This window comes from Gasterosteus aculeatus, chromosome 2 (assembly GCF_964276395.1).
Source record: "Gasterosteus aculeatus chromosome 2, fGasAcu3.hap1.1, whole genome shotgun sequence".
NCBI classification, from domain to species: Eukaryota; Metazoa; Chordata; class Actinopteri; order Perciformes; family Gasterosteidae; genus Gasterosteus; species Gasterosteus aculeatus.
The window spans coordinates 17,623,373-17,649,841 of record NC_135689.1 but is presented as its reverse complement, the minus strand read 5'-3'; the positions used below and the strand labels follow the sequence as shown (position 1 = coordinate 17,649,841).

General features: G+C 41.6%; 1 protein-coding gene and 1 non-coding gene across 4 annotated transcripts; one reads left to right on the top strand and one right to left on the bottom strand.

The window, feature by feature from the left end:
* The first annotated feature begins 871 nt into the window (after nucleotides 1-871).
* On the top strand, nucleotides 872-25,137 carry LOC120829630 (calcitonin gene-related peptide type 1 receptor). Of its 3 annotated transcripts, XM_040193926.2 has the most exons (14): nucleotides 894-1,027; nucleotides 10,283-10,502; nucleotides 14,040-14,097; nucleotides 14,402-14,576; nucleotides 17,268-17,375; nucleotides 17,659-17,771; nucleotides 18,333-18,424; nucleotides 18,787-18,916; nucleotides 19,067-19,220; nucleotides 20,630-20,690; nucleotides 21,020-21,086; nucleotides 21,686-21,904; nucleotides 22,283-22,324; nucleotides 22,819-25,137. In XM_040193926.2, exons 3-14 carry the CDS (start codon nucleotides 14,044-14,046, stop codon nucleotides 23,074-23,076), a joined length of 1,473 nt encoding a protein of 490 aa, XP_040049860.2. In that variant the 5' UTR covers nucleotides 894-1,027; nucleotides 10,283-10,502; nucleotides 14,040-14,043; the 3' UTR covers nucleotides 23,077-25,137. The 3 variants fall into 3 exon arrangements, with proteins under 3 accessions (XP_040049859.2, XP_040049860.2, XP_077941681.1); XM_040193925.2 differs by lacking the exon at nucleotides 10,283-10,502 and having other exon boundaries at nucleotides 872-1,027; XM_078085555.1 differs by lacking the exons at nucleotides 894-1,027; nucleotides 10,283-10,502 and adding an exon at nucleotides 2,374-2,394.
* A 511-nt stretch (nucleotides 25,138-25,648) lies between these two features.
* On the bottom strand, nucleotides 25,649-25,720 carry trnaq-uug (transfer RNA glutamine (anticodon UUG)). The gene has a single exon. It is a non-coding gene; the product is annotated as a tRNA-Gln (tRNA).
* Between the last annotated feature and the right edge of the window lie 749 nt (nucleotides 25,721-26,469).

The following is a 26,469-nucleotide window of genomic DNA, read 5'->3' as shown; positions in this document are numbered from 1 at the left end:
CCCGTGGTGAATGTGTTCCAGCGTTACTTGTGGGTCACCACACCTTGCTGGTTACTGCTGCAGATAAACACATCAATCGTGGTTCTTTTTTCAATTGGGAGTTTGACAGCTACAATCAATAAAAAAGATCAATAAGAGTAATATCAGATCAACAAAAAAAGTTCAAGAACATCAAAACAAAGACATCAAAGTCCCATTAGACACCACGATCAAGTGATATAACTTTGTTTAGCTTTTCGGTTTAAAGTACAGCGGCTGCTTTCCCATGTTGTTGTTGTTATTATAATAATAATACTGATTGTACTATTCATATTTGTATTCATATTTGTAATATTATAGTTGTTGTTATTCTTAAATACTATTGTCCTTCATACTCGTCATCTATTGTTGTTGTTGTTCTTCTTCTTTCTCCTCCTTTTTTTCTTGTATTCTTATTATAACTTCTGGAATTTTGTATTTGTTTTTGATAATATTTGACATTCTTACATCTTACAACATACATGTATTGTGTGACACAGCTAACAGCTTTTCTAGATCCGACTGACGGAGACGAGTAAAATCACACAGGAAGTTATTCCTCTCTGTCAAAATAAAGGCGTCCAATTTGTCGCTTCAGAAATACAAGAATACAGTAATGTTGTATTCCTTAAGTAGTTTAATATGCTTCTGGTTAATTGTGAAGACTTTGAATGGTAAAATGTAACATGCTTTATTTATTTTCATTTTTTATGCAGCTACAGTGTCACGAACAAAGAATTTCCCGGTTCTTTCAACTGAACTTGTGTGCTCGATAAAAACGTATGCAGCAGGCTACTTTTAAAGACGCTCCTTTATTGGCATGTTTTATTTTGAAAGGGACCCCAGGGAAACGTGCGCCGTCCGCTGCGCGCAGCAGACAGCTGTGGCTGCGCCGTCGAGCTCGGTCCGTGTCGTCGGATGGGCAGCGCGAGACTCCTCTCCGCGCGCGTCTCGCGAGCATGGGACTATTCGGAGTAAGAGACACTTTGACGGCTCCCTCACAGAAAAGGTAAGCAACGAGTCGCTGCGTCTTCTCCTTATCTAAAATACATTTAAAACGTCAGGCTGCCTCAACAATCCAGGCGTGACTTATTCCCGCGACTTTATGAAGCTTCACTTGAAACCATAAGAAGTCCGGATGAAAGAGACTTGTGGCAATGCAAAGGTCCGCTAGAACACTTCTACATGTATAAAAACAACTTTTAATAGCATAGGACTGTGTTTTAACATCACAATTCCTATCGAGGGCACCATCAAGTATTGAATTCCACACCCTAAAAAGGATCACACCAAATGAAAATAACTGTAGTTTTTTTCTGTACGGGGTCATACAGTATATCATCGAGGATGAATGCAGGTTGGGGGGAGGTCACACCTTGAGTTGAGCCTCTACAGTGGCAATTCAAAGTAAATGAATAGAAATAGATCAGGGTTGAATAGAGAGTGTCTGATGTGAAACACAGCAAGTGGAAGACGAGTCCCATGCAGCGTAAACGATGGAGGTGGGAGGTGAATAAAGCGAAGAGGGGGGGTATTGCAGCGATTTCGATGGTTAGCAGTTTCATTAGCAGAGAGCTTTAAGCAGCTTCTCAAAGCAGAAGTCACATTCAAATGTTGGCGCTTTTCTGTAACCTATACAGTATAGTGCAGTATATCTGTTTATACTCAATAATACCTTGATGTAAATGTATATCTCATTGATAGTGATAATGAATAAATAAATAAACTAAAATACATGCTACAGAACTGTGGATTTACGGTGTAATGAGCATCTAGTCTATTGATATAAAGCCTGCATCATAGGCCGGACAAGTGCTTTGTTTCTACTCCCAGAATTTGAATTTCTCCTCTGTGATTTTCATTCACTTTTGAATGCACACTAACAGGTGCTCTCTTGGATCCACACAGAAAGAAGACCACAGAGTGTATCATATATTACATGTCATTTAGCCGACGCTTTTATCCAAAGCGACTTACAAACAAACAAGTGCATTTCAACCATAAGAATACAGACACAAAAGAAACAAGAAAGTGCAATTTCATCAAATAAGCCGATCTACAACTTACAATAGATAAGAGACATTATAAGTACAATTCAAGTGCTACAATTTGTTTGCGTTTTTATTTGAGTCTGAAGAGGTGTGTCTTTAGTTTGCGGTGGAAGATGTGAAGGCTCTCTGCGGTCCTGGTGTCTTCAGAGAGCTCGTTCCACCATTTCGGTGCAAGGACAGCAAAGAGTGGTGATCTAGTCAAGTGTTTTGCTCTCAGTGAGGGAGGAACAAGCAGTTTTGCAGATGCAAAGAGGAGAGTGCGGGTTGGGATGTCGAGTTTGACCGTGTCCTGGATGTAGACGGGACCCGATCCATTCACAGCACTGTACGTGAGTACGTTTTGAACTGGATGCGGGCGGCCACCGGCAGCCAGTGAAGAGAGCGGAGGAGTGGAGTAGTGTGGGAGAATTTCAGAAGGTTAAAGACCAGTCAAGCTGCTGCATTCTGGTTGAGCTACAGTGGTTGAATGCCGGTGGCAGGGAGACCTGCCAGGGGGGAGTTACAATAGTCCAGGCGGGAGATGACAAGAGCCTGAATCAGTACGCCGCCTTCTGAGTGAGAAGAGGACGTATTCTCCTGATGTTGTAGAGCGTGTATCTACAGGATTGTGTTGTTGCAGTGATGTTGGGAGTCAGGGAGAGTTGACTGTCAAGTGTCACGCTGAGTTTCCTAGCAGTTAAAGTGGGCTTTAACACAGAGTTGCCAAAGTTAAGTCAAGTCCTGTGTAGGAGAATCTTTTCCTGGAAAGAGAAGTAGCTCAGTCTTGTCGAGGTTGATTTTCAGATAGTGAGCGTCCTTCCCTCACTGAGTGTCCGTGTGAGGGAAGGAGAGAATTAGTTGGGTGTCATCGGCAAAGCTGTGGTAGGAGAAGCCATGCGAGTGAATGACAGCGCCGAGAGAGTTGGTGTAGAGCGAGAAGAGGAGGGGACTCAGGACAGAACCCTGAGGAACTCCAGTAGTAAGAGGACAAGGTTCCGACACAGATCCTCGCCAGGTAACCCGCTAGGTGTGGCCGTCGAGGTAGGACGAGAGAAGGGAGAGAGCAGAGCCTGTGACACCAAGTTCCTGAAGGGAGGAGATAAGGATCTGGTGGTTTACTGTGTCAAATGCAGCAGAAAGGTCCAGAAGGATGAGGACAGAGGAGAGAGAGAGAGTGCGTGGAGTTGCTCTGAGACAGCGAGGAGAGCAGTCTCTGTGGAATGGCCTGCCTTGAAGCCTGACTGGTGGGAGTCAAGGAGGTTGTTATGGTGGAGATAGGTGGAGAGTTGGTTAAAGATAGCACGTTCAAGAGTTTTGGACAAGAAGGGACCGGTCGATAGTTTTTTTCTTCAGATGGGTGGCGGGTGGGTTTCTCCAGGAGTGGGTTAACTCTTTCCTCCTTCAGAGAGTTGGGAAAACAGCCAGATGACAGAGAAGAGTTAATGAGACAGGTGAGGAAAGGAAGGTCAGGAGCGATAGATTGTAGGATATTGGATGGAATGGGGTCAAGAGGGTTATTATTGTCATACCATCCGCGGCATCTGCAAAATTTGCCAGGCAGCTTTTATTTCCAGCGCAGAGGTTATTTCCCTGCTGGCTTCATTCTTCTGTCTGTAACTGGCTCCATTTTATTTGGAGTGTTTTCAGGTACACCCTTTACCCCGCCTCTGCCAAGTGTGGTGAAAGGCACTGATCTCAGACCAGCTCCTCGCTTAACTTCTGGATTCCTAGACCTTACAGTCTGACCCTGGCGTCTGTCCGTGGGAAACTTCCCCCCTGCCCAGAGCTCCAGCGGCTCCTCGACTGGAACAGCCTGCTCTTGCCAGGCAGCTAACGGTGTATTAATAAGTGTTTTTGGCAGCTACTTTGGTCCCCAACCCCCAACTCACTCTCCAGTTAATGCCCCCCTTTCCTTTTCATAACGACCCCCCCCCCCACACACACACACACACCATCCCGGTACCTGAAAAAACATGTGCTTATTTTTAGATTGAGGGAAGATAACTGACACGTCAAATATAATAAACAAGTATAGAGGAGTTAGGAGCGTTCCTATCAATTAATTGACATGAACAATATCATCTCCTTCTGCAAAGCTTTAGAAATTCATAGTTGACCTTCGACCATGGATTTATGGACTGCTTCAACAAAGACAGCTACCTTATTGATGACAAGAATAAATCACTGTTACAGGGAGGAGTGTGCCCGACCACGTCGAGAAAGCGACAAAGAAGGACCGGGTTTGGGTTATTCTTTTGCGGGATGTTGGAGGGGGGGGGTTATGAAAGACCTCTGTGAGATGCAACAAGAGACGGGCTTAAAAAAAAGAATGAGAGTACATGCTTTGGTGAAGAACGCGGTGTCAGGCCGACCATATCTGAGAACTGTGTCAGGGTGTGCTGGCTCCCACACTGACTGTGAGATGGTGGGTGGTGGGGGGGGGAGCCCAAAGGCAGAGGCTGCACGCTCGTGTCATGGCGCGACCATCGAGCAGTGCTTGTGTTCTCCGTTGTGCCCCTGCTGCTCTTGTAACCCACGGGGACAAGAAATAAACAAAGACAAGGCATGGCATAGCTCCAGGCTGGGGGAGCTATATTTGGGTCCAGCTATGGGAAAATCACTGAGATCTTAATCACTCCTACGTGGACGGCCCGCTTATATGTTGTAAATCCGGGTGCGTGCGATGTGACGGCCTTTGGGAGTGATCTGCAGGACCCAATGATACAGCACCTCGTTCCACAGAGAACACTAGAAGAAGATGCGCACTCATTTGCCATAGAAAACGGATACACAGAAACGGGAGTCGTGGATAAATGTTTCAGCCTCTGCGATCGACTCATGTTAGATACAGCTCTTTAATTAATTAAATTAAATTAATTAATTAAACATTTGTTAGAGTTAATTGTTTTGGTTTTGCAGCACAGTTAACATGAATCAATGGATGCTCACATTCATTTCATTTCCAGCCTGTTTCAGTCTTGACGTACAACATTGTTATAGAGCGGTGCACAGTAGTGATGAAATGATGAAACGGTAACATGGAACAGGACAGGATCGTTTTACAAACGTCGTTATCGCTGGATCTCCTATCATGAAGTGCTGTTGGAGCGTGACCATGTGACGTTGCATTAATTCAAACTCTAGGATAGGAGCTATTGGTCACATAAAGAAACATTTCAGATGTCACATTGTGAAAATGTAGGGTATTTTCTTTTTTGCCGAGTTCTAGGCTACAAACAGATCATTGTCCAGTTGCTTTTTCGATCCGGTGATTATTATTAACTTATTAGTGTTTCACCATTGGAATTAGTGCCAATGAATCTGAACATGCAAGTCACACTCTCACACCAACAAGTTGCTAACACATTTTTTCATCACCAGTGTTTGATGTCAGAACTGCATATTCATATTCAGTGTTTCCACTGAAGATAAATTAAAACAAACATTACATACTGGCTCGAACGTGGGGCTTGATCAGTTGTGGGTTGTGTTTTTTTTAAAGTGTGAATCACTACAACCACAGGAGGTCTTTGAGCAAACAGTCATGAATCAGCATGATTGATATTAGGCTGATGGAGCCCATCTAAGCGAGAATGAAAATAATCCAACATTTTGCACCTACCTTAGATATCATATTTCTGAGGTGATGATGTAATTATGTCATATGAACATCCTGACTTTTTGATTGTGTAACAGAGACTTTGTGTGTTCATATCAAAAGCCCATGTCTCCTCAATACCAAAGTCCTTTCCATGCCCCTTTGTGTAACAATGGCTTATTTTTAACCTGCTGGCCTGTTTGGACGTGCAGTCGGGGTGAAGGGAGGAAGTGGTTGCAGGACGCCAGAGGAAGATCCTCCTTAACCTTCATCCTTCCTCCTGCTCCCCTGGCATACATACATACATTCGTAATTACACACAGGCTGCTCGAATAAATAAATAAATAAATATATAAATATATATATATATATATAAATGTCGGCCATTGGAGACACTCTTCTCTCACCCGATAGCTACGAGAATATTCCTCGGACAGTTCCGCAGCAGCTTATTAGACGAAACCTGAGGGTAAATTCACCCCTGAATTCTTCATCCGGTGATTCTTTGAGTGACGCTCACTGAACTAAATCCGTCTCCCTTTTGGCAGATGAGAAGATGCAGCTTAAATGGGCTGCCGAATGTGATTTTAAACACAGAGAGATGGAAGCGAACAGAAATATCTGTGATGCATGATGCAAGGTTAGGCCACTTTTTAGAGCATCCCTTGGTGAGATCAATTCATAGTTAATCCCCCCCAAAAATATATATATATATACATATATATACATGTTTCCTCTTTCCCCATAGTGCTATTCTGGATGGTTGTTAGTGCAAGAGTTGGAGATATCGGCAGTAGAGATGCCTTCTCTTCAACATAACAAGACTAAATGGCGCACAATTTGTGTGGCTCACAGCACTTCAGAAAAATGTTAAATCATCAAAATAATCCGCAGGCAAAGTATTCAGTAGTTTCCTTCCTGAGGGGATTATGGTTGAATTAAAAAAATCTCCTCCATTAAACTGCTCACAACCAAGTCTGCGGATTACCTTGTGTAACCTGGTCATGATTTCCGGAAAATGTGTATTTCCATTGTAGTCCTATTATATTGGAAGGAAGGCAGACATCTGTACAGACTAAATCTTTAAAACTATCAGCAACTCACACCACAGCAGTCTAGAATGATAAGTAGCACTACAGGTCACAGTGTTACGCTTAACTTTTCAAATTAAGATTTCACACTAAAACAACATGTGGTACCTTGATGAAATACCAACAATCGTCAAAGATGATCCAAATAGTTAAATATTTGACGAACCAGTGTCTATTTGTTAGCAGCTACATCAAACAGTAATCGTCCCACGAAACCTCTCAGACAATTTGTATATGGAGGCCCAAAAAGGTAGAATAGTTCACAAACAAGAAACGATTCACTCCAAAGGCCACTAAAATGATTGTGTACGCTGTAGCAGAACTGTGTTTTTACTTCTTTGACACCTCATAACCCCTTCAGATTTATCTTGTGACCCTCTTTAGGGGCGTGACCCCTGTGTGGGAAAGCCCCCAGTTAAAACAGCTGTATAGAGTAAATAAACTGACACATAATATAACAACGAAAGCATTTTTTTGTGCAGAACCAGAATATATAACCGTGATAGTATATAAAACGTTGTCATGCAGAAGGCCAACATTTGTATTCTTGAAAGCTATTGGTGCTTTCCTTTGATGATGTAAATGTACATTTCACCACTGATAGTAGACGTTGTGGTTTAAAGAGATGGAACATGGAACAAACAATATAGAATTAATCTAAATAATCGATTTAACATCAATCTTACATTTCTGCTTCCAAGTTCCCAAGTACTGGCTTTATTAAAGGGCATCCCCTTGGAATTAATACCAGTAAGAAACAATGACTATAATTGTTCATCGTGGTCCTGGTTTGTGGTTTGGGTTTCCGCAGAGAGTCTAAGTCTCAGGTTAACACCATTGTTTCTCATTCTTGGTTCAGCTCTAGAGTGATTGGCTGTTTATTCTGCTGCCGTTGGTCCTCACTGGTGTTGTTGTTCTAGTATGTTATCACATCTCTGCCGTACACTCCCATCTGTAGCACAGCGCTCAATTGTTCCCTGGAGTTGTACTGTTCTGGTTTCCTTAAAAAGTACATAATTTGATAACAATGTGTCCTTTTCTCTTTTGTTGCCAGAGACTAGAAGAATTCCAGTCTGTATTTACCCTCAAGGCTCGTACGCTATTTTTCATCTCAGTCTAAGTCAAGGCTTTTAATCTGTGCTCCCCTGAAGATAAGATACATTTGTGCCGGGATTTTGTCATATTAACTCTGATACTACGTTGATACAACTACATCTAATTACAAAATGTGTGCATGTCCGTGCAGCTGCTATCACGGTCCCTCTTCTCTAAATAATAAGTACCTCTGGCAGAGATGACCTCTCGGGTCAGGACAAATGTCACAGCAGCATCTGCGATGCGTTTCGCTGGGTGCAATGGCCTACGGAGCTAAATCTGGTGTAACAGCAACATGTGGATTTCCCACCAGCCCATGATCCCATGAGAGCAGACTACTCTCACAGTGAGGTCTGAGGATGTGGAATGACATAAATGTACACTCAGAGTACTTGTGTTTTCTTTTTGCATTGTGGTGGATACTAAGCAGACATAGAGGCTTAAGATATAGTTACGTAGGTCAAAGATCTTTCCACAGTTTTTTTTTTGCCAGTCAGATTTAAAAGGCAGTCATTTATTCTGTGTAGAAAATGTAACCGGATGAAATCATCGGCGAATGATGCAGAGTTCAATAGCACTTATGCTTCAGCAATGGAAAACTACCAGTGGTTGGATGTTTTCCAAAGGGATTCTGGGAAATCGAAATCTAGGATGCCACTAATTGATTTAGAGGGGTGGAGCAGCTCGAGAGAAATTGGGTGTGCAAACAAATTACGGCAGTTCATCATTGACTTAATAGATGAAATCATGCAAGCATATGAAGTGGATGAAACACATCTAAATCAGCTGTTTTAACAAACCTCAAGAATGATTTTTCCAAATAAATGATACTGTATGCCCCACTTGACTGTGACAGGGAGCATCTCGTCTATGCCAAAGTACGTCCCAGTGAGACTAGGAATTCAGTCCTGGAGAAGTGCACTTTGTGTCTTATATACAGCCACAAATACACATTTCCACCTCCCAGTGAAGTGGAACATTACTGGAACCTCTGAATAACTAGGCCCTGCCATAATACCACTGACATTCACTCGTCCCATTAGCCTTTGGCTGAGGAGATTGATGAGCACATTTCATTTCCTTGATCAAATCAAAACCTTGTCTTTACATTCAATAGATATTCATTCAATAGATATTCAACTTGTTAATTTAATCATAATTCACACCTCTTTGCATTAAGACTTGTGTCGTAGCGGTTTAGCATAAAGTCACAGGGACTTTTGGATTGTTTGGTTGCTTATGGGTAGCATTTTGAGTTTGTTCACTGTGCTTCCTAAAACTAATAGGACTGTTTCATCATTGTGATGGTTGTTGTGCTTTTTGCCCGGTGTGTCTAATCTGCAGACCTGCATTCCTTTGAAGCGTCCCTGATGTTCAGGGCTCCGCTTGACGAGAGACTCTTCTGCAGCTCGGTCCTGAGCGCTGGTTTGACGACAGATCCATAGGCATTATAGGGTGTGATGTGGATTATGAATGCTGATACATAGATACTTATGGGTTTCTTCTGATGTGACATTAAGCGTTTAGTTTTCCACACACACATGGTGTACTTGTGGCTCAGTGTTGTTTCCACAGCTGTTACCAGACAAGCGTTCCAGTTTGAAAAGAATTCACAAAGAAATCAAGACGGCTTTAAAGTAATGCGGTTGGATTGGAAGTAGGGTGGCCATTCGTCCGGCTTTTAAATGCCCCGTCCGGCTGCAGGCGCAGCCTTAAGCCGGACACTCGTTTGTCCTCCTTTTGAGAAAATAACTAAAACGGTCCGCCTTTCGACACATTACCTCGTTAGTTTAATACGTATTGGCTAAAAATGTGTGTCAAATTTCATTGGTTACATTTTCGTGTAGTGACTTATCAACAACCAACTCTCCCAACCCCAAATCAGGGACGCTGACGGGGGGGTGCTAGCGGTCGGCGGCCGGGGGGGTGTATCATTTCACAGTGTAAAAGGACAAACTACTACTGTATCTCACTGCTCATTTTCTCACATGCTCCGCTCTGGCCACCCGGCACCCGCGCGCACACCGTCAGAATGTCATACAAGTCCTGTTCATGTTAATTAGCATAACAAATATTATTAGACCTATGTAATCTGAATTGGAAGGGCACGTTGTCATGAGCTGTATCTTGTATATTTTTTATTAGCTATGTGGTATGTGTATGCACCTTTATGTATTCTGGTGGAAAAACATAGTAAAATTTAAAACCGGATTATACCAAACAAATATCTGCTTGCGTGTCCCCGTGTATGCAAAGTGTCCTCCTTTTTGACGTGGAAGGAAGGAAATGGCCACCCTAATTGGAAGATGTATCTTCCAACATTCACAACAACAATCATTAGTGATTTACATTCACATCATTAGCGGTGGTGCTATTTTTAGAACCGGTATAGTTCCACTTTAAAGGGTCATTGGATGATTCTTGCGTTAATGTCCTTAATCACTTTCCAGAATCAAGCTGACCGACAAGACATGAAATGAAAGCCAGAGGGGCTGAGCTCTGTCAAGGACCCTCGCAGACTCAACGTGAGCCACAACACATGAGATTAACTGACAGACGACAGTGAAGGAGAGAAAAGACAGAAGAGAGACGGGCAGGTTGAGAGGAAGACGTTCCAAGAACAGAGGACAACGTGAGATAACAGGAGAGACGAGGAGGAACAATAGAGGAGTAGGTTCAGTCTGTGTGTGTGTCTGTGTGTGTGTTTGACCCAAGTTTAAACTCCTCTTTTCGTCCTTGTCACTAAATAAGGGAGAATGTCTGAAGATAACGTAAAGTAGTAGTAAGTCTTGACACAACACCCACACAAGGAATTAGTCAGTTTAAAGTGGGCTTTATTCTAGGACATGCAAATTAAAAATATGAAAATAATTTAAACTGTTTGTAAGACATGTTTTTCTCACGCTGGGATTTTTGCGTTTCTGCTCCTTCCTCCATTAATGTTGTCGGCGTGCTTGTTTTTTCATCAACTCATCCCTATCTGCTGCTGTCGATCACTTCCATTGCTAATCAGAGGTGATGACTCTGGACAAAATAAGGCACAGAGAAAGGGACAAATGCAGTTACCCTTCAGCTTTTATTGTTCCCAGAAAACAAAAAACAAACAAAACTACTTGGCTGCAGTTCACAGATAGATTGTGCATGTGTTCGTTGGTGCCAACGGCAAGGTACAGTCAGTGGTTTGGTGTTTACGGCTTTTATTTTGAAATAAGCTCCTCGTGTCTTTTGTTTTACTTCCTGACATTGTTTTTTTTTCCGCCTCTGCGATTGTCTGCCCCGCCCTTATTAGTTTCACCTGTTTCTCGTTAGCCCTGTCGTCACGCGTGCTCGCCCTCACCTGTTGAACCGGGTTGGATGGTTGGGTCAATCCCAGGGGTCCGTTTCAAGAAGCGGGTTTAGTGGAAACTCAGAGTTTGTTAACCCTGAGATGAGGGGAACGCTGGCTTGTCTGTTTCACAAAGGGAGGTGACTAAAGCTCAGGCTCAGTCACCATGGTAACTGATCCTGTGAACATCACCTGGTCGGCAGCAGGTTTTCTTCAATAAACCTGGAGTTTCTTTCACAGTCTCCTCCCTCTGACAGCAGCCCGGCCAATCACACGGCGCGCTTTCACTTCCTCGTTCATTCGAGTGCTCTGTATCAGGCGGATCTTAGCGCAGTTTCCACATATGAACAAAATAAGATCTGTTACGTTAAAGACTAAAGTGTTTTCTTGAACATGTCACGTCCTTTTCTGGACGATCCTATTGATGAAGATGAAGATGAAGCGTTTTTACTTCGCAGGGTGTTAAAGACAGAAAGATAATATTGAGGCCCCGATTAGATATATTGTAATTTCCAGATAACTACTTGTTTGAACAGTATCGTTTTTCTTCACAGTCCATCAAATATGTACATGACCTCACCCGTCCTCATATAACTAACGTCAGTCATCGTGGACATGCTCTCACATACGAGCAGATTCTTTCTTTTTTTGCCAACGGCAGTTTCCTTTACAACATTAGAATATTAGTAAAACTGCTGTATGCAAAAAGTGCCTCGCTCTGAAACGTCTTTTAATCGTTTTTTACAATTCCTTAAAGAAAAGCCAAACTACAAAGAGAAAGCTGAAGCATGAAGCGGTGTTACAGGAGAGTTAGATGAGAAGAGACAACAGCAATGTCATGTCTGACCTTTGAATATGAAGCTTAAGACAGCATTAGTTAGCTGAGCTTTGCGCTCACAGACTGGACAAAGGGTGTTCGAACTGTTCTCGTCCAAACACACTGTGCAAAGCTAACAGTTGTAAGACGAAAACACAAACTCCTTGTCTACATAGCGCTGAATGCGAGCTGTCAGTCCAACGGTAACCACGCCATAAAGCATCGTGCTGTCTGTTTTATTTTAAACGAGTCCATTATTTACCAAATGAACATCGTGCTGTATGCATGCTGTAAGACTTAAGACGTTTATGAGACCATAAACTCATGTTTACAATGTGTACTGACGTAATAAATCCAGTAAGAAGTAGGATTATTTAGACATTTGTAATCAAAGGGGCGGCCTCCTGCAGGTCATTAGAAAGAATACAATGTTACATTGTGTTTGGGGAAGGGAAACGTCTGACTTATTTTTTTCTGTAATTTGTGCAATATCCTGTACCTTTCCACTAACAAAACATGACCCACTGGTGACATTTGAAGTTCTTGAATGCTGACGACTTTTGTACAGCAAATGTTTTAATGATTAACTTTGCCACTTGGGTTGAGTCCAAATGACTTCTTTACAATCTTTGCAGATCATCATCATAATTTATTTAAAGGTTGTGCTTCACTTCACACTTCACAATCTGTGTCTTTTTTCCCACCTTAGACATACATTTTTTGCAGTATGTGAGCAAGTAGAGGGAAAGAAAAGGGAAGGCAAAATAAAGAATGTATGATTATTTTTGTGCCATTCAAAGCAACGGTTCCCCAAACCTTCACATCCGTAACGCAGAAAGGCTTTTCCCTTTTTTCTTTCTCCTTTGCGCTGAACTGTCATATTTTTCCTTTATTTATCGTGAAAGACGAGCGTTTTGTCATGAATTTGTGTTACTGCTTATATAATTCAAACTTGAACCATCATGTTTCCGTTTAAATACCTTATTGCAATCAAATATTTTCCCCTGCAAGTTTGACAGTGTTGTACCACTGAAATATTCAAACCCATGCATCTTTTTTTAAATGTGTGACATTTCTTAAAGTGGATCATTTTAAACATTTGTCTGTAGTCCTCTTGATATGTTTTGTATCATTTATTTTACTTAAAAAAAAGAACTATAACGCTGGCTGTTTGTTTTCAACATTGAGCTTATCTGCACAGCATAAATATGTGATATCCTGGCGATGACTATTGTGGAGACAACGTCACCTTTTCAGATTACTGATCGCCTTATGCAATCAATTCCAAAGACAAGGCCGGGTTTTAATAAGCTGCTTTGCCTTGAACTCCAAGACCTGCACATGAAACACAATTCTGCTTTCCATCCATTTATCCGCATTTAGCTGAAGTTATTATGCGGTGTCATGCTGGTCTTGAGGCGTATCTAGTTTCCTCCCTCATATACAGATAAAACCCATCATGTCTCCCCACCAAAGAGACACTTTACTGTAAGTTTCATGTATTGGTTTTCAGAGACTGCCTCAGCCTCTTATGACTTTTAATGCTAAGTTCTAATTTCACCCTTGTTTGGCTCGGGACACGCTAAGGGGAACTTTTCACCTCAAAATTATAACAAAACACACATCTGTTTTCTCTGACCCTGAGTGGACAACACTTCCTGTCCCGATAAGAAAAATACACACATAGTGGAGGAATATGGATAAGCAGTATATTAGACCAGGCACTCCCCCAATGATATACAGCTAGCGTTTTTTTATTTATTTTCATTTTAAGGACTAGAAGGATTAGTTATTTATGGGTACATTTTTTTTACTCTGCTAAATTAAAATAAAACTAAGTATAATACATACGCTCAACTGTGACTGCTGATGTTTTCTGTTGTTGTTAGCATAACAACGTTAGCATTTTGCTCAGAGCATAGCTGTGCAGGCGTGTGCGGCCTAAACGAGCAGCTAGCACGCCTGCAGACTTGTCTTGTTTGTAAAATGGTACATACTTTTAAAAAACTACAGTTTATAAAAAAAATATTCCAGTTTACGTTCCTTTTTCTCGTTTCCCTTTTAGAAACATGTGGAAGATCCTGACACTCTCACTGATAGTTGCACTAGCGTTGGGCACAGAGGTGAGTGCGACCATGTGAATGTGTTGATGTGCTTGACACACGTGTACTTTAAGCCAGATTTTACATACAGTATTTTTTTTTTCTGGTACTATCCCACTCTAAATGACCTTTTAGCCACACGGTTTCACCCAATATGTCTAAGTGTTTGCTGGTTACATGTTTTCCTAAAAACTCACTCGTTCTGATCTCAGTAAACATTATTCCTTCTTTTCATTTTCCCAACACAACTTGGGCAATAGTCACACAGCTACTCCCCTGTGAACTGTCGGTAGTAGGAGGAACATGTGATTTTGTTTCTACCCAGGTGTCCCAATGTGAGGATGTAGGTTTGTTACCAGTTTTGGAGAAAGCAGTGGACGAGCAGCAGGAGAATTATAGCGACATATCCAACGGACCAGGAAAGTCCCGAAACCAGATCTTGGCGGCTCAGTTCGAGTGTTACCTGAAGATCATCCACGATCCGCCACGTACAAAAGAAGGTGAGAAGACTGTCTCAATGTCCATTAAGAGCTGTCCTGCAGCAAAAATAAGTCTCCTAAATGGTACCCTATTTTGTTTCTGGCAAATGGCAGGTAAATGCTTATCAAATCATGTGCATTTTGCACCGCTAATTCACTCTCTTTGCAAATAAATGCATTAGTACAAGTGAAGTATAAGTAATACATTTAAATAACATAGATAATCACACATTAATCGCCAGGAATCGCATGAATGGTAATTGACTGCATTGTAATGCCCAAAATTCAATAATGAATTCAAAAGTAGTGTATTGCACACTTATTTGTTCAAACACTTTAAAAATCTAATCAAATCAAATATAAAACCAAAGCTACTTGATACTCCCAGGGCAATAATGTTTGCTTTTTTAATCCTCTGCAATCATAGGAGTATAACAGGAAAATATATGTATAAATCTGTTTTCTTTTTTATTGAGCAGGTACCAGCACACGCATTTTTCTTTTATCAGGGAGCATAAACATTTTATCTGTCAATATTCTATGTTTGGTAGTGTCCCTGTAGTGTCCCTGTAGTAAGTGAGCGGTCCAGCACTAAAGACACATATATTTCCCTGAAGCCCATGTTCATACTGGATTTCCTTTGGAGAATCTCATTCTAAAAATGACTTGGTAACTTTCTCCATTTTTCTGTCCCTGTGTCTGTTTCGGTTCATGTGAGCGCCGCAGCAGTCTTAGGCCCGCCCCCAAATGCTCTCATAGGTGAGATGTGTGACGATGTCCCTCCCAAGCCAATACTGATCAACATCTCCCCTCCCTTCCCTCCTGTGGTTTGTCTGCATTCAGAGAAAGAGAGCAACGAAAAAAATAAATAATAATAGTAAAAATAATTGCGTTGACAAGCAATAAAATAATTGTTGTTTTTAACTAAATGATGCGTTAGCATGAACACTAGCCTCTTTTTTGGCCTCTGCTCCAAAAAAACACTGAAACTACTTTTTCTATTTGTACAATTTATATTTGTAGGGGTAAAGGGGAAACCCGGTAAGAGCTGTAATGTGTAGCAATCAGTTATATGTTACTGTGGAAAAAATATATCAATATTATGGTGCTGGTTCTGACCTGGTTCTGGCTTGTTTGGGCCACATATGGGGTCCTCTCGTTTTTAAAGGGAAAAGTGATCAATGTTCATTGTGTATAGATAGTAATTATATTGATTGATTGCCTTTTTATTTTTAGAAAGACATTCATGGTCCTCAGAGGAGGATTCCTATTGACTTCACCTCTATTGGTGGACTTCAATTACTTGATTTAAAAAATATCACTGAATCATACTTTAGCACACATCTATTTAACATAACATACTTGGTAGTTTTATAAATTTTAGACAAATCAGGAATCAGGAAACATTTATTTGCCAAAATATGCCAAACATACAAGGAATTTGTCTTGGCGGTTAGTGCGCGACAGTCGACAGACAAGACAACAGTGCACAAGTAATAAAATAAAGTAGAATGAAATGCTAATGCAATGGGTTAGTAGCAATGCATTAATACAATGTGTGCACCCGCTAAGACAGAGAGAGAAGGAGAAGGAAAGAGAATAACAGAGGAAGTGAGTCTGAAAGAAAGGAAACTTGCCCTTTGTCTCTTTCCCAGCGCCTGTTGCTCAGTACTTCACTGCCTTTGAAATGCTATTTTGTTGTCCCTTTCCCAGCATGCCACAGTACAAACTGGTACCGTCAGGTTTCCGTCGATTGTTGACAAGCTTGAAGTTGTGGCAGCTGAAGTTACACGCATGGTTTGTATACGTGCAGCAAACCGTTTTGGTTAGATAGAAATATACCATCCATCCTCTGATGGAAGCGGCCTACCTTTCCTGATTCTCTGTTGACCTTTGTGCTGCAGAAAGCGCACACTCATTACACAGCTGTGGTAGCTATGTGCTAAGTGATAGTTATTCCTGAAAAGGATAGGTACCTCTAAGAGCAGAGCCACAGAAGTTCAATAGTAAGAGAATGTGAATTTGCCGTGTGAAAAAAAGGAAAAAAAACAAACAGCGAATGTCTTTTGAACGGAAACTGTACATTTTTAATGTAGATCTTTATGTCTATGACTGTTTTACAAGGCAGTCCTTTACGAAGCATCCTGTTCTCTGGTTCGTTAACATGCCCAACCAAGGCCATGAGGTCAAAGTGCGCGCTCACATGTCGTCTGTGCGTCAAGCCTCTGTGTTACTGTGTGCGAGTGAGTGGATGTTTAGAAATGCTCTCCCTGTGGGATGGAAGGGGCATACTGCATATTGTATATCTAAACAGTATTTATATCTGTTTTTTATGACCGTTCTGTGTAGAACCATCCAAATGTCCCCTATTTGGCACAATAGACTTTACCTTGACCGAGATACAAGTGGTGCCTCTCGTTTTTCTTTATTTCATTTCTTTAACATAGAATGCAAGACTGCACAAAACAACGTAGAATGCAATTTATTGAATCGTCATTTAGCGGTTAGTGAATGTTCAATAAACGTAAAGTATTTACCAATAAGATGTTCTATTGGAAACATTATGTGCGTCACTTGCCACAAACTAGAGGTGGGAGAAAGTTGCACTCAACATTGCATCTCATTGAGTCTCTTTTCAATAGCGAACTCATATGTGCATTACAGGTGTAATGTCTGCAGGCTCTGCCGGTTCTAATGTCCTGTCCTCTGCAGGTAACTTCTGTGACCGGACGTGGGACGGCTGGCTGTGCTGGGGGGACACGGCTCCAGGGACTGCCATGCAGATGTGTCCAGAATATTTTTTTGACTTTGACCCAGCAGGTGAGGCGTTAACGCACACGTACATCATTCCGGGTGTCTTATATGAGACGTACTCTTACTTTCCAAGGTTTGGTCTAAGTCATGTTTGTCCAGTGTGTGAACAGTATTTTGATTTATTTTCTCCTTTTTTTTCTTTACGTTTATTTGCAAAAAATTACTAATGACATTGAGTGAAAACCTCAGCTTTTCATTGTCTATTTTGGACCGAAAGTCACCTGAAGTCACCTCAATGAGATCACCAACAGTGTTCCCGTTTGTGTCCATTATAACATTGTCTCCACAGAGAAGGTGACCAAAGTGTGTAATCCTGGTGGCCAGTGGTTCCACCACCCGGAGAGCGACAGGGTGTGGACTAACTACACCCAGTGTCAGGCCTACACCAAAGACAAGCGCAAGGTAAACACTATGTGCATGATGGCAAAGGGTCAACAACACCTAACAACAAAATTAGGGGAACGTCACCAAAAAGAAGTTGACCTTTTATAACACGATGCGACGTAATGCTGGGGTTGTTTTCCCCACAGGGAGATAGAAAATGAGATGGTAAGAAAAGTCAGGTATCAAAAGAGGATTAGACTTAGAAAAGAGAACCAAATGACATTCACTATTATAAATGATAAGCAAACATTTGAGTACACTGTTGAATTTTCAAAAATGAGTAATTTTATATTTAGAGAGTACAACAGTGGTGATATTGAGAAGGGATTTTTTATCTTAGGTGCGGTTAAGTGCAGAACAATATGCTTGAAGGTCCCGCTCTGCTTTTACAAAATTGTTTGATTTAAAACCCTTAAACAGAGACGATTAAAAGACGTTACGCAGAGTAGTTAATATCTGCGAGTCAGAAGTTATTTCTGTTTGGACGGCTGAGCACAACAAGGTGAACTTTAAGGTGAGCTTTAGAATAAAGCCGTAGGTAGTGAGTGACTTTTGTGTTTGTGCTCCTCCTCCCTGCAGTTTGCCATCAGTCTCTACTACCTGGCCATGGTTGGTCACGGCCTGTCCATTGTCTCCCTGGTCATCTGTCTGATCATCTTCTCCTACTTCAAGTGAGTCAGGACTTTCTTTGTGTATCATCTGACTGCCAACACAGACCTCTTACACTATTTCAGTGTCCAGTTTGTGTGTGACGAGAAACAGCACTAAGCTGCTTCTTTGTGGGAACCACTGACACTAAAAGGTCACACCGTACAAGTTCACCTAAACTTGTACGGTGTGACCTTTTAGTGTCAGTCTAACAAATGTAACAGAGAAGAGGTGAATAGCTTTCATTGCAGGGATATTTTAACAAAAAAGTTTTTATTATAATGCAGTTTCAGTCCAAAAATGTTATTGGTATCCATTGAAAATAAGAAATGAAACGTAAAAAGTGCACTTCTCTTGCTTTTCTCTGTCTGTGTCTCTCTTTCAGGAGTCTCAGCTGCCAGAGAATCTCCCTCCACAAGAACATGTTTCTCTCCTTCATCTTGAACTCGATCGTTACTATGATGTGGCTCTCGCTTAACTTGGCCAATAACCAAGCTATAAACGCCAGCAACCCTGTGAGTCTCGGACCGACTCTTTCACCATTACTCCAGTGGATCTCACTTCCTTTGCCTGATTTACTCAATTCAACGGCGCGTTTACTCGCCACTCCAGTCCAAATGTTTGCGCGTCACTCAGAACTGTGGGCCGGTTTCCTGTCCCCTCAGGTGAGCTGCAAGGTCCTGGCTGTCCTGACTCAGTACACGTCTACCTCCAACTACTTCTGGATGCTGTGCGAGGGCATCTACCTCCACACGCTCATCATCGTGGCCGTCTTTGTCGGGGAACAGCAGCTCTTCTGGTACTACGTCGTGGGATGGGGTGAGTCACCGAGGGGTTTGATGTATTTGCTGGAGTTTATTTCCTTTTGGGTTTCAGTGCTTCCATCTTCTGGTCTCATGCATATGTAACAACAACTGCACTGTGTATATTTACACTGGGGAGACAACTTTGAAGATTCAGACACGGCCTACGGAGGCAGCATCGGTCCTCAGTAGGTGCTGCCAGTAGAGACAAATATGGAGGAATTTTTTTCCTGATTTGCCAGTTGATCATTTATTAGCAAGAGCGCTACAAATGCCACCCAACAAAAGTTTAAAAGCAACATTTCAACTAAGGAGTTGTTGCTACCAGAAGATTCAAGGTTAACAGTTGATTTACGTCTTCCAAATGAATGCGCTTAAACATTGTAGCATGCATATCATCAGGGCATCTGCAACGTCATGAATTTCTCTATTGCATTTCCTGCATAACTGAAAACATAAATGTAACCTTGCAGGCTGGATGTGCCTGCATTTAGATAAGTGGGCTTTTTACTTCAGCTCTCATGCAGGCATCCCGCTCTTGTGTATCAGTATTAGTTCTTTCATGTCTCTCTAAGCCTCACGTCTTTTTATATCTGCATGGTATAACGTGGCTCTAATGAGCATGTCCGCTGTGTCACCTTTACTTCCAACTTACTGTCGTCAGTGAGCCAGCGGAAGGATTTCTGACTTCTTTCTTTAAAGGGCCAGTTTCATTTGCCGACAAATGTTATCGGGTTGTTTGTGTATAATCGCCCGGAAATGAGGTTTGTTGTGTTTAGTTAGCGTAGGGTGAGCCTTTTATATATCTCCATAGGGAAGAGGTTTCTACAGTAGCCTGGAAAGGACAAACCAAACACTGGCCCGAGAAAGGGCATTACAACGTCTCCTTCATCTCCACTTGGAACGCGGTAGAAGTTTCCCTCAGTCACATTCTGCGACTTCACTGCTCGAGCCGAATGCCACTGACATGGCCACTGAGTGTGAATACAGCAACGTGAGTTGAATACGAGGATTGAAGTAAAGAAAAAACGTTGCCTCGCCCAAAAGACATGGTGAATTGTTCTATTTGCATAAGAAATGATGCGGAAAAAAAACAGGATAACAATTTTCCTATATCTTTATGCTAAGCTAACCATCTGGTGAGGCCTATCTTCTCATCCAACTCTCGGCAGGAAAGTGCATACGAACTTTCACCAAAATGTCAAATAATTTATTTAAAGTTGGTCGAAAAATACCACAAAAAGTGTACAAATAAAAATATTTGCCCTTCTTCAAAACAAAACGACCAAATATGAAACTCTATTTGCAATCCGCTCATCAAGGCTTTGCCTTTGACATTATGTTCCCACATTGTGATGCAGCCGTTCATGTCTAGAGAGGTTCAGTAGGTTGGGCTGATACATCCGTCTCTCTCTCTGTCCAAAGGTTTTCCCATCGTTCCTGCCATCACGTATGCCGTGGCTCGCGGGCTCTTCTTTAACGACAAGTAAGACGTAGCGAGTTTGCGGGTCTCCTGTAGTCAGATAATATAAGTCCTATGAGTCCAGGTCAAGGCCAGGACTGCTGCAGTATGCCGTCTAGTTGTGTGTGTGTCTCTCTCTCTCTCTCCTTCCTGTGACCTTCCTCTGCACTTTCAGGCAGAGAGGATTTGTAACATATTGATTTGCCTCATCAAGTGGAATATGTCTGAGACACTTTATTTGCAGTCTACCTCTATCGAGCTTTAATTCAGGACCACAAGCCTACTTATGTGCTTTTGAGTAAAATCCCACTGGAATTGTGTCCACAATGTCTCTGTGTTTGCGCTTGTTTCAGGTGCTGGATCAGCTCTCACACACACCTGCTCTATATCATTCATGGGCCCATCCAAGCTGCACTCCTTGTGAGTAATTGATTACATAAGGTCCTCCTTGCAGATTTAATATTTCTTAAAGTGCTTTTCAACAGAGGTCAGAACGGTGCTCTTACCTCAAACTCAAGATGCAAACGCTGGCACAGATGCAAATACATTTGCAATCATTTTAATTACGCTGGCGGGAGTGAGTTTTGCAGTTAAGACTACATCCTGAACGTGGATCAAGTCACGAGTGACACTAGACCAGTGCGACTCCCAAAACCTCATTACGAACCTGCGATAAAACAGGAAAGCCATATTCCCAAAAAGAAAATACTCTCAAATTCCTTTTCCTTTACCTGATATGTGTTATATATTTCTGTATACATATAGGTGTATTATGAGAAGCATTGCAAAGATGGATTGTAAGTGTGGGAATCTACCAAGTTTATACTGGTCTCTGAGGTAATAGAAAACTTCCATCGGTACTTAGAGGCGTTGTCATAGTGCCACCTTCAGGCCAGTCTTTGCCAGTCAGAAATAAATGAAAAGCTGGTCGCTTCAATTGAACTCACATCAAATACGAAATACTAAAATCCTCTTTCTCTCCCCTCTCTTCCATTTAATTCAACCATCAACCCACCCAGGTGAACCTCTTCTTTCTCCTGAACATCGTCCGGGTTCTGATCACCAAGTTGAAAGAGACCCACTGTGCCGAGTCCACAGCCTACATGAAAGCAGTGAGAGCCACCCTCATCCTCGTCCCTCTGCTGGGAGTCCAGTTCATCATCTTCCCCTGGAGGCCAGAGGGACGCATCAGCCGGGCCATCTACGATTTCTTCGTAAACATCTTCTCCCACTTCCAGGTGCAGTCATCAATGAGCTGCTCGTTGAGTTCCAACAAAAGGTTGACGCTGCTACTTGCCAGAGAGGATGAATTCTCCACGTGAACACAGCTCAATTCAGAATATTTTCCATATTTTTCAGAGCAAACACATTTTGGTTAAAACAAGTGGAACACCGTCTTTTACGTTCGAAAATAGAACTTTCAGCTGATCTCTCAAATCAATATCAGAAAAAAACATGTTTCTAATTTACAGCAACCAGAGAAAAATATGGTTTCCCTCATTTGCTCCATCTGATGATTCATTTACTGATCATTATTATTATTAATTATTTACAGGAATATCAGTGTGACATCTGTTCCCATATGAATATTTAATCAATGTCCTATTGCTTTGCAGGGACTCCTGGTGGCAATTATATTCTGTTTCTGCAATGCTGAGGTACATGCAAACTATCAAAAGTCATGCAACGCATATGTTTCAAACTGCAAGGACTTATTATTATTATTATTAAGATCATGTACCCGACTGTGTTAAATACTAATACACTCAATGTGTACACGGCTAAACCGCGCCCACTGGAGGGGAAAAACATCAGCATCACAATACGCAACCAGAGGCAAACAAAGAGCCTGCAGCGAGCTGAAAAACATTATTCTGATACATCCACACATACATAAGTTGCATGCTGTCACAATGCTTTTGCTTAACTAACACTGACATTTAGATAAAATGCTTGCATGACCCCAAAACAAGGGTTTCCCCATATTTGCTGATGCCTCGTGTTCTTACTGCCCATGGCAGCGCAAGTTTGTAAAAACTGGGTTCTTGATGGATCGCTTTCCCCTCTGGTGTGGTTGGAACTTAATTGCACTTGGTCTCTAAGTAACCTCAAGCTACTTCAAACAAGACTAAACTGAACTCTGACGTCACAGGCCCAGACAGCACTGAGGAGGAAGTGGGCTCAGTGGAAGTCCGCCTGGGGGGAAACACCCATCACCAACAACCACTTCAACTACCAGCACAACTCCTCCATTACCGAAACCAGCCGAGCCACCATCTGCTCGGAGGAGCCTGCTGCCGCGCCTCCTGACCCCAAAGACAGCAGCATCGTCTTCTGCCAGGCGCCGCAGAAGACCTGCAGCAACGGCGAGGTGGCCATGCTCAACAAGTTGGAGACCACTGACATTTGACAGGAGGAAAAGCCGCCAGGAGATGATTGTGGTGCCAAAACAACACACACACACACACACGCACACACATACACACACACACACACACACACATACACACGCATGCCTATGTGTGCAGAAAAATGAACAAAAAGAAGAGGCCAGGTGAATTCTCTAAACAAAGGTTAAATGGTTGCATAACATACAGCTCCGGTTACTAGACGTATACTTTGATATCATCCTTCAATCCTAGAGTAGTATTGGTTTTTACATGCAACATTTGTTCTGTGCACTGTTCTGTATTTCTGTTATTGTTATTTACCTCTATTTTTTTCCATTTGAATATATCAAATTTGTGTGATCTGTCGTCTTATGAAGCCTCTGAATGCTTTACCTGAACACCACTGTGACCGATGAATGCCATAGCACAGTGACGTTATTTATACCTTCTTTTACATTTTCTATTTGGGAAAGATAGTGTATTCATTGATCTCCTTGAAAAAAAGACATGTGTGCACAAAACAGCAAAAGCAGCATTTATCTCCTGACAAGTAAGGATTCGCTTCAGTCCGAGAAAGTGTACAGTGGCCCAGAACCGCCGAAGCAAACCAAACTACTGCGATGAACTCAGCAGACACTGGAGTTTTAATGCACCTTCATGCTGACATTCACGGTGAACGCATTTGAGCGGCCCACATCGGGGGGAAGCGCAAAATGATAACGTGAGATGACATCCAGTTTTCAAAATAAGATGTCAACCAAGCGCGTTTACCAATTTCATAATAACGAAATAAGATTTAATGAATTATGTTCACGTATACAACGTAAATGTGAGATTAATGAACCCCATCAACTACACATAGACAGGAAGTCAAACTTTTTATGTACAAAAAAAAGGTCCTGTATTTAGGCTCAAAAAGCTAGTATCTCAATATTTGAGGTCCTGGAAACTAATGAAAATGATGGCTTACAACTGTCCTAATTAAAGTGTGGAGAATCACTGGTGCAGATGATCTCCGTCCTGCTGAAACGCAGTCATTCCCCTCACATACTTCATATAAAACACACGTTTATGAGAAATTTTGTCCAACACTTTTGTTTGCGACACAATGCGTATATCGCACATATAAACTGAACATTTAGGAGGAAAACCAAGATGAGACAGTTTACATTTCGTCAAGTCCATTTCTTTTTGTCTGTCTCATAAAGGCTTTGCAGACAGAACAAGACCGCCACATTTGTTATAAGAATTGTTAGGAATGAATATTCTTCCTTCTCTCAATTAGCCAACTCCTGTCTGCATGGAACATGGAGACAATTTGAAATATTTGTCATGTCTTTCTAATTATAGCGTTGTTATTCCTTTGTAATGTTCTGTGTTATTGTTGTGGTTGTTAAAAAAGTTGGTTTCTATTTGTATTTGTATTATCGATAAGATGCATGTATGTATATATATATATATATATATATATATATATATATATATATATATATATATATATATATAATATTTGCAAATACAATTCACTGCCACATTTAATTTAGTTTTTCTGTTGCTTCTGCACTGTTTTGTATGTAGACGTGCAGGCGGACAGTACCAGCGCCTCTTTCAGTTTCCACCGTTGTATTGAGTCTAATGTTTGAAAGTGAGTTTCCATCATATGTATTTTGATGTTCTTCCAGACTCATTCACACAATATAGTGGGAATACAAATGCCCCATTGTGGAAACCGCAGGCTTCGCTGATATACGGGAATTGAAACACAATTAAAGAATGTAGGATCTCTGCACAAGAACGCCACCCTTTACATGGTTCCCAATCAAAAAAACACTTATTGTGGACATTTGTAAAGAAATTTGAAAGACATTCCAATAAAACGTCAAAAGAAAAGTTCAATTTAAGTATATTATTGTGTATTTATACATTTTTAACACTGCCGTTATGTGTAGAAATAAAGTAGTATGGACATAAACATGTTGTAATCAGTGAAATGTATTGTATAAGTGTGATTATTTATTCTGTGCCCCACTCGTGAGTTTTTAAGGTCAATAAATCTTTGTTGAAATATTGTACTGCACTTATAAGGTATTTTCCACTGCTGCTTTCTACACTGCTTTTCCACTACAACAGAGGGAATAATTGTTCCCTTTACATCTTGCTTAATTTGAAAATCGATTTTCATTAAAAATAAATGAACAACCCGCAAATACAGTAAAGAGTGTAAACACTGTTGCACTATTTAACCACTATTCATATGAGCAACACGTAAGGATCGGAGTGTAGCAGTAGCAATACAGGAATTAAATTTCAAAATGAAAAATGCTAATCTGGTGCTCCGCTGTCCCTGCAGTAGGTGGTGGAGAAGGTGGTCCGGGTTATCCAATACGGACTACCATCTCCAGTGTCCTCCTCTCCACCACCAGTTCTGGATGGTCCTGTTGGTAGCCAATGATGGAAAGCCCACAGCGCTGCTTCCTAGTTTGTGTTACAGCTTCGGCTGCTGTTTAAACCAACAGCTGCATGCTGTTGACTTTTGCTTTCTTAGCTACCATCGTGTTAAATGTGGTTGACGTGGTTGACACGAAAAGGATGAGGTCCCACCGAGATTTGAACTCGGATCGCTGGATTCAAAGTCCAGAGTGCTAACCATTACACCATGGGACCGGACGGTACGATCGGCACCTCGCAGAGCAAAATAATCCCAAACAACAGCCGACGACAGCACATTGCTGCTGCCTCGTGGTTTACGAGCTTAACCATCTGGTTAAGCTCTTAAATCAAGCCACGCTACGACAACGCATCGGTCAATATGACGTTGAAATCGGGCAGCTGACGCGACCGTAGCTTGTTAGCTAGAACGCGTGACGTTGCACTGAGGAAACGTAACGTTCTCGTTACGCATCCACGGTTCGCGCATCCGGGGTCATTTCATCGGTGACGCAACAGTCCTCTTATCCACCGCTCATTGTAAGCTCCGAGCCAACTCAAAGGTATAGAACATTTAACTTAATGCATTTAATTAGCACCGTTAATACTCAGGTCACGTGGGCCCAAATGAATCAAACACTTTTAATGTAAGTAAAGAGTATGATGACACGTCGAGATGAATCACCTCCCTTAACTTGTGTTCCGGCCGCAAACAGCACGTTAAACGCAATAAACGAAAAGTAGAAAGTAATGAGTTTGGGAATATCACGGAAACAATAGATTCCTAATAGGGAGGTTTATTCACACATATTTGATGCAAGTAGTTATCACTTTTGCTTTCGAACTATGTCTCTCCCTTTTTGTGCTGGTAAAATGTTAAAAATCCCAGAAATAAGTAATTTAATCAAGACATGTAAATCGTGTATGCTTCATACAGCATAACAGTTTGTATGGAAGCCCATTTACACACCTGTTGATCCTGTACG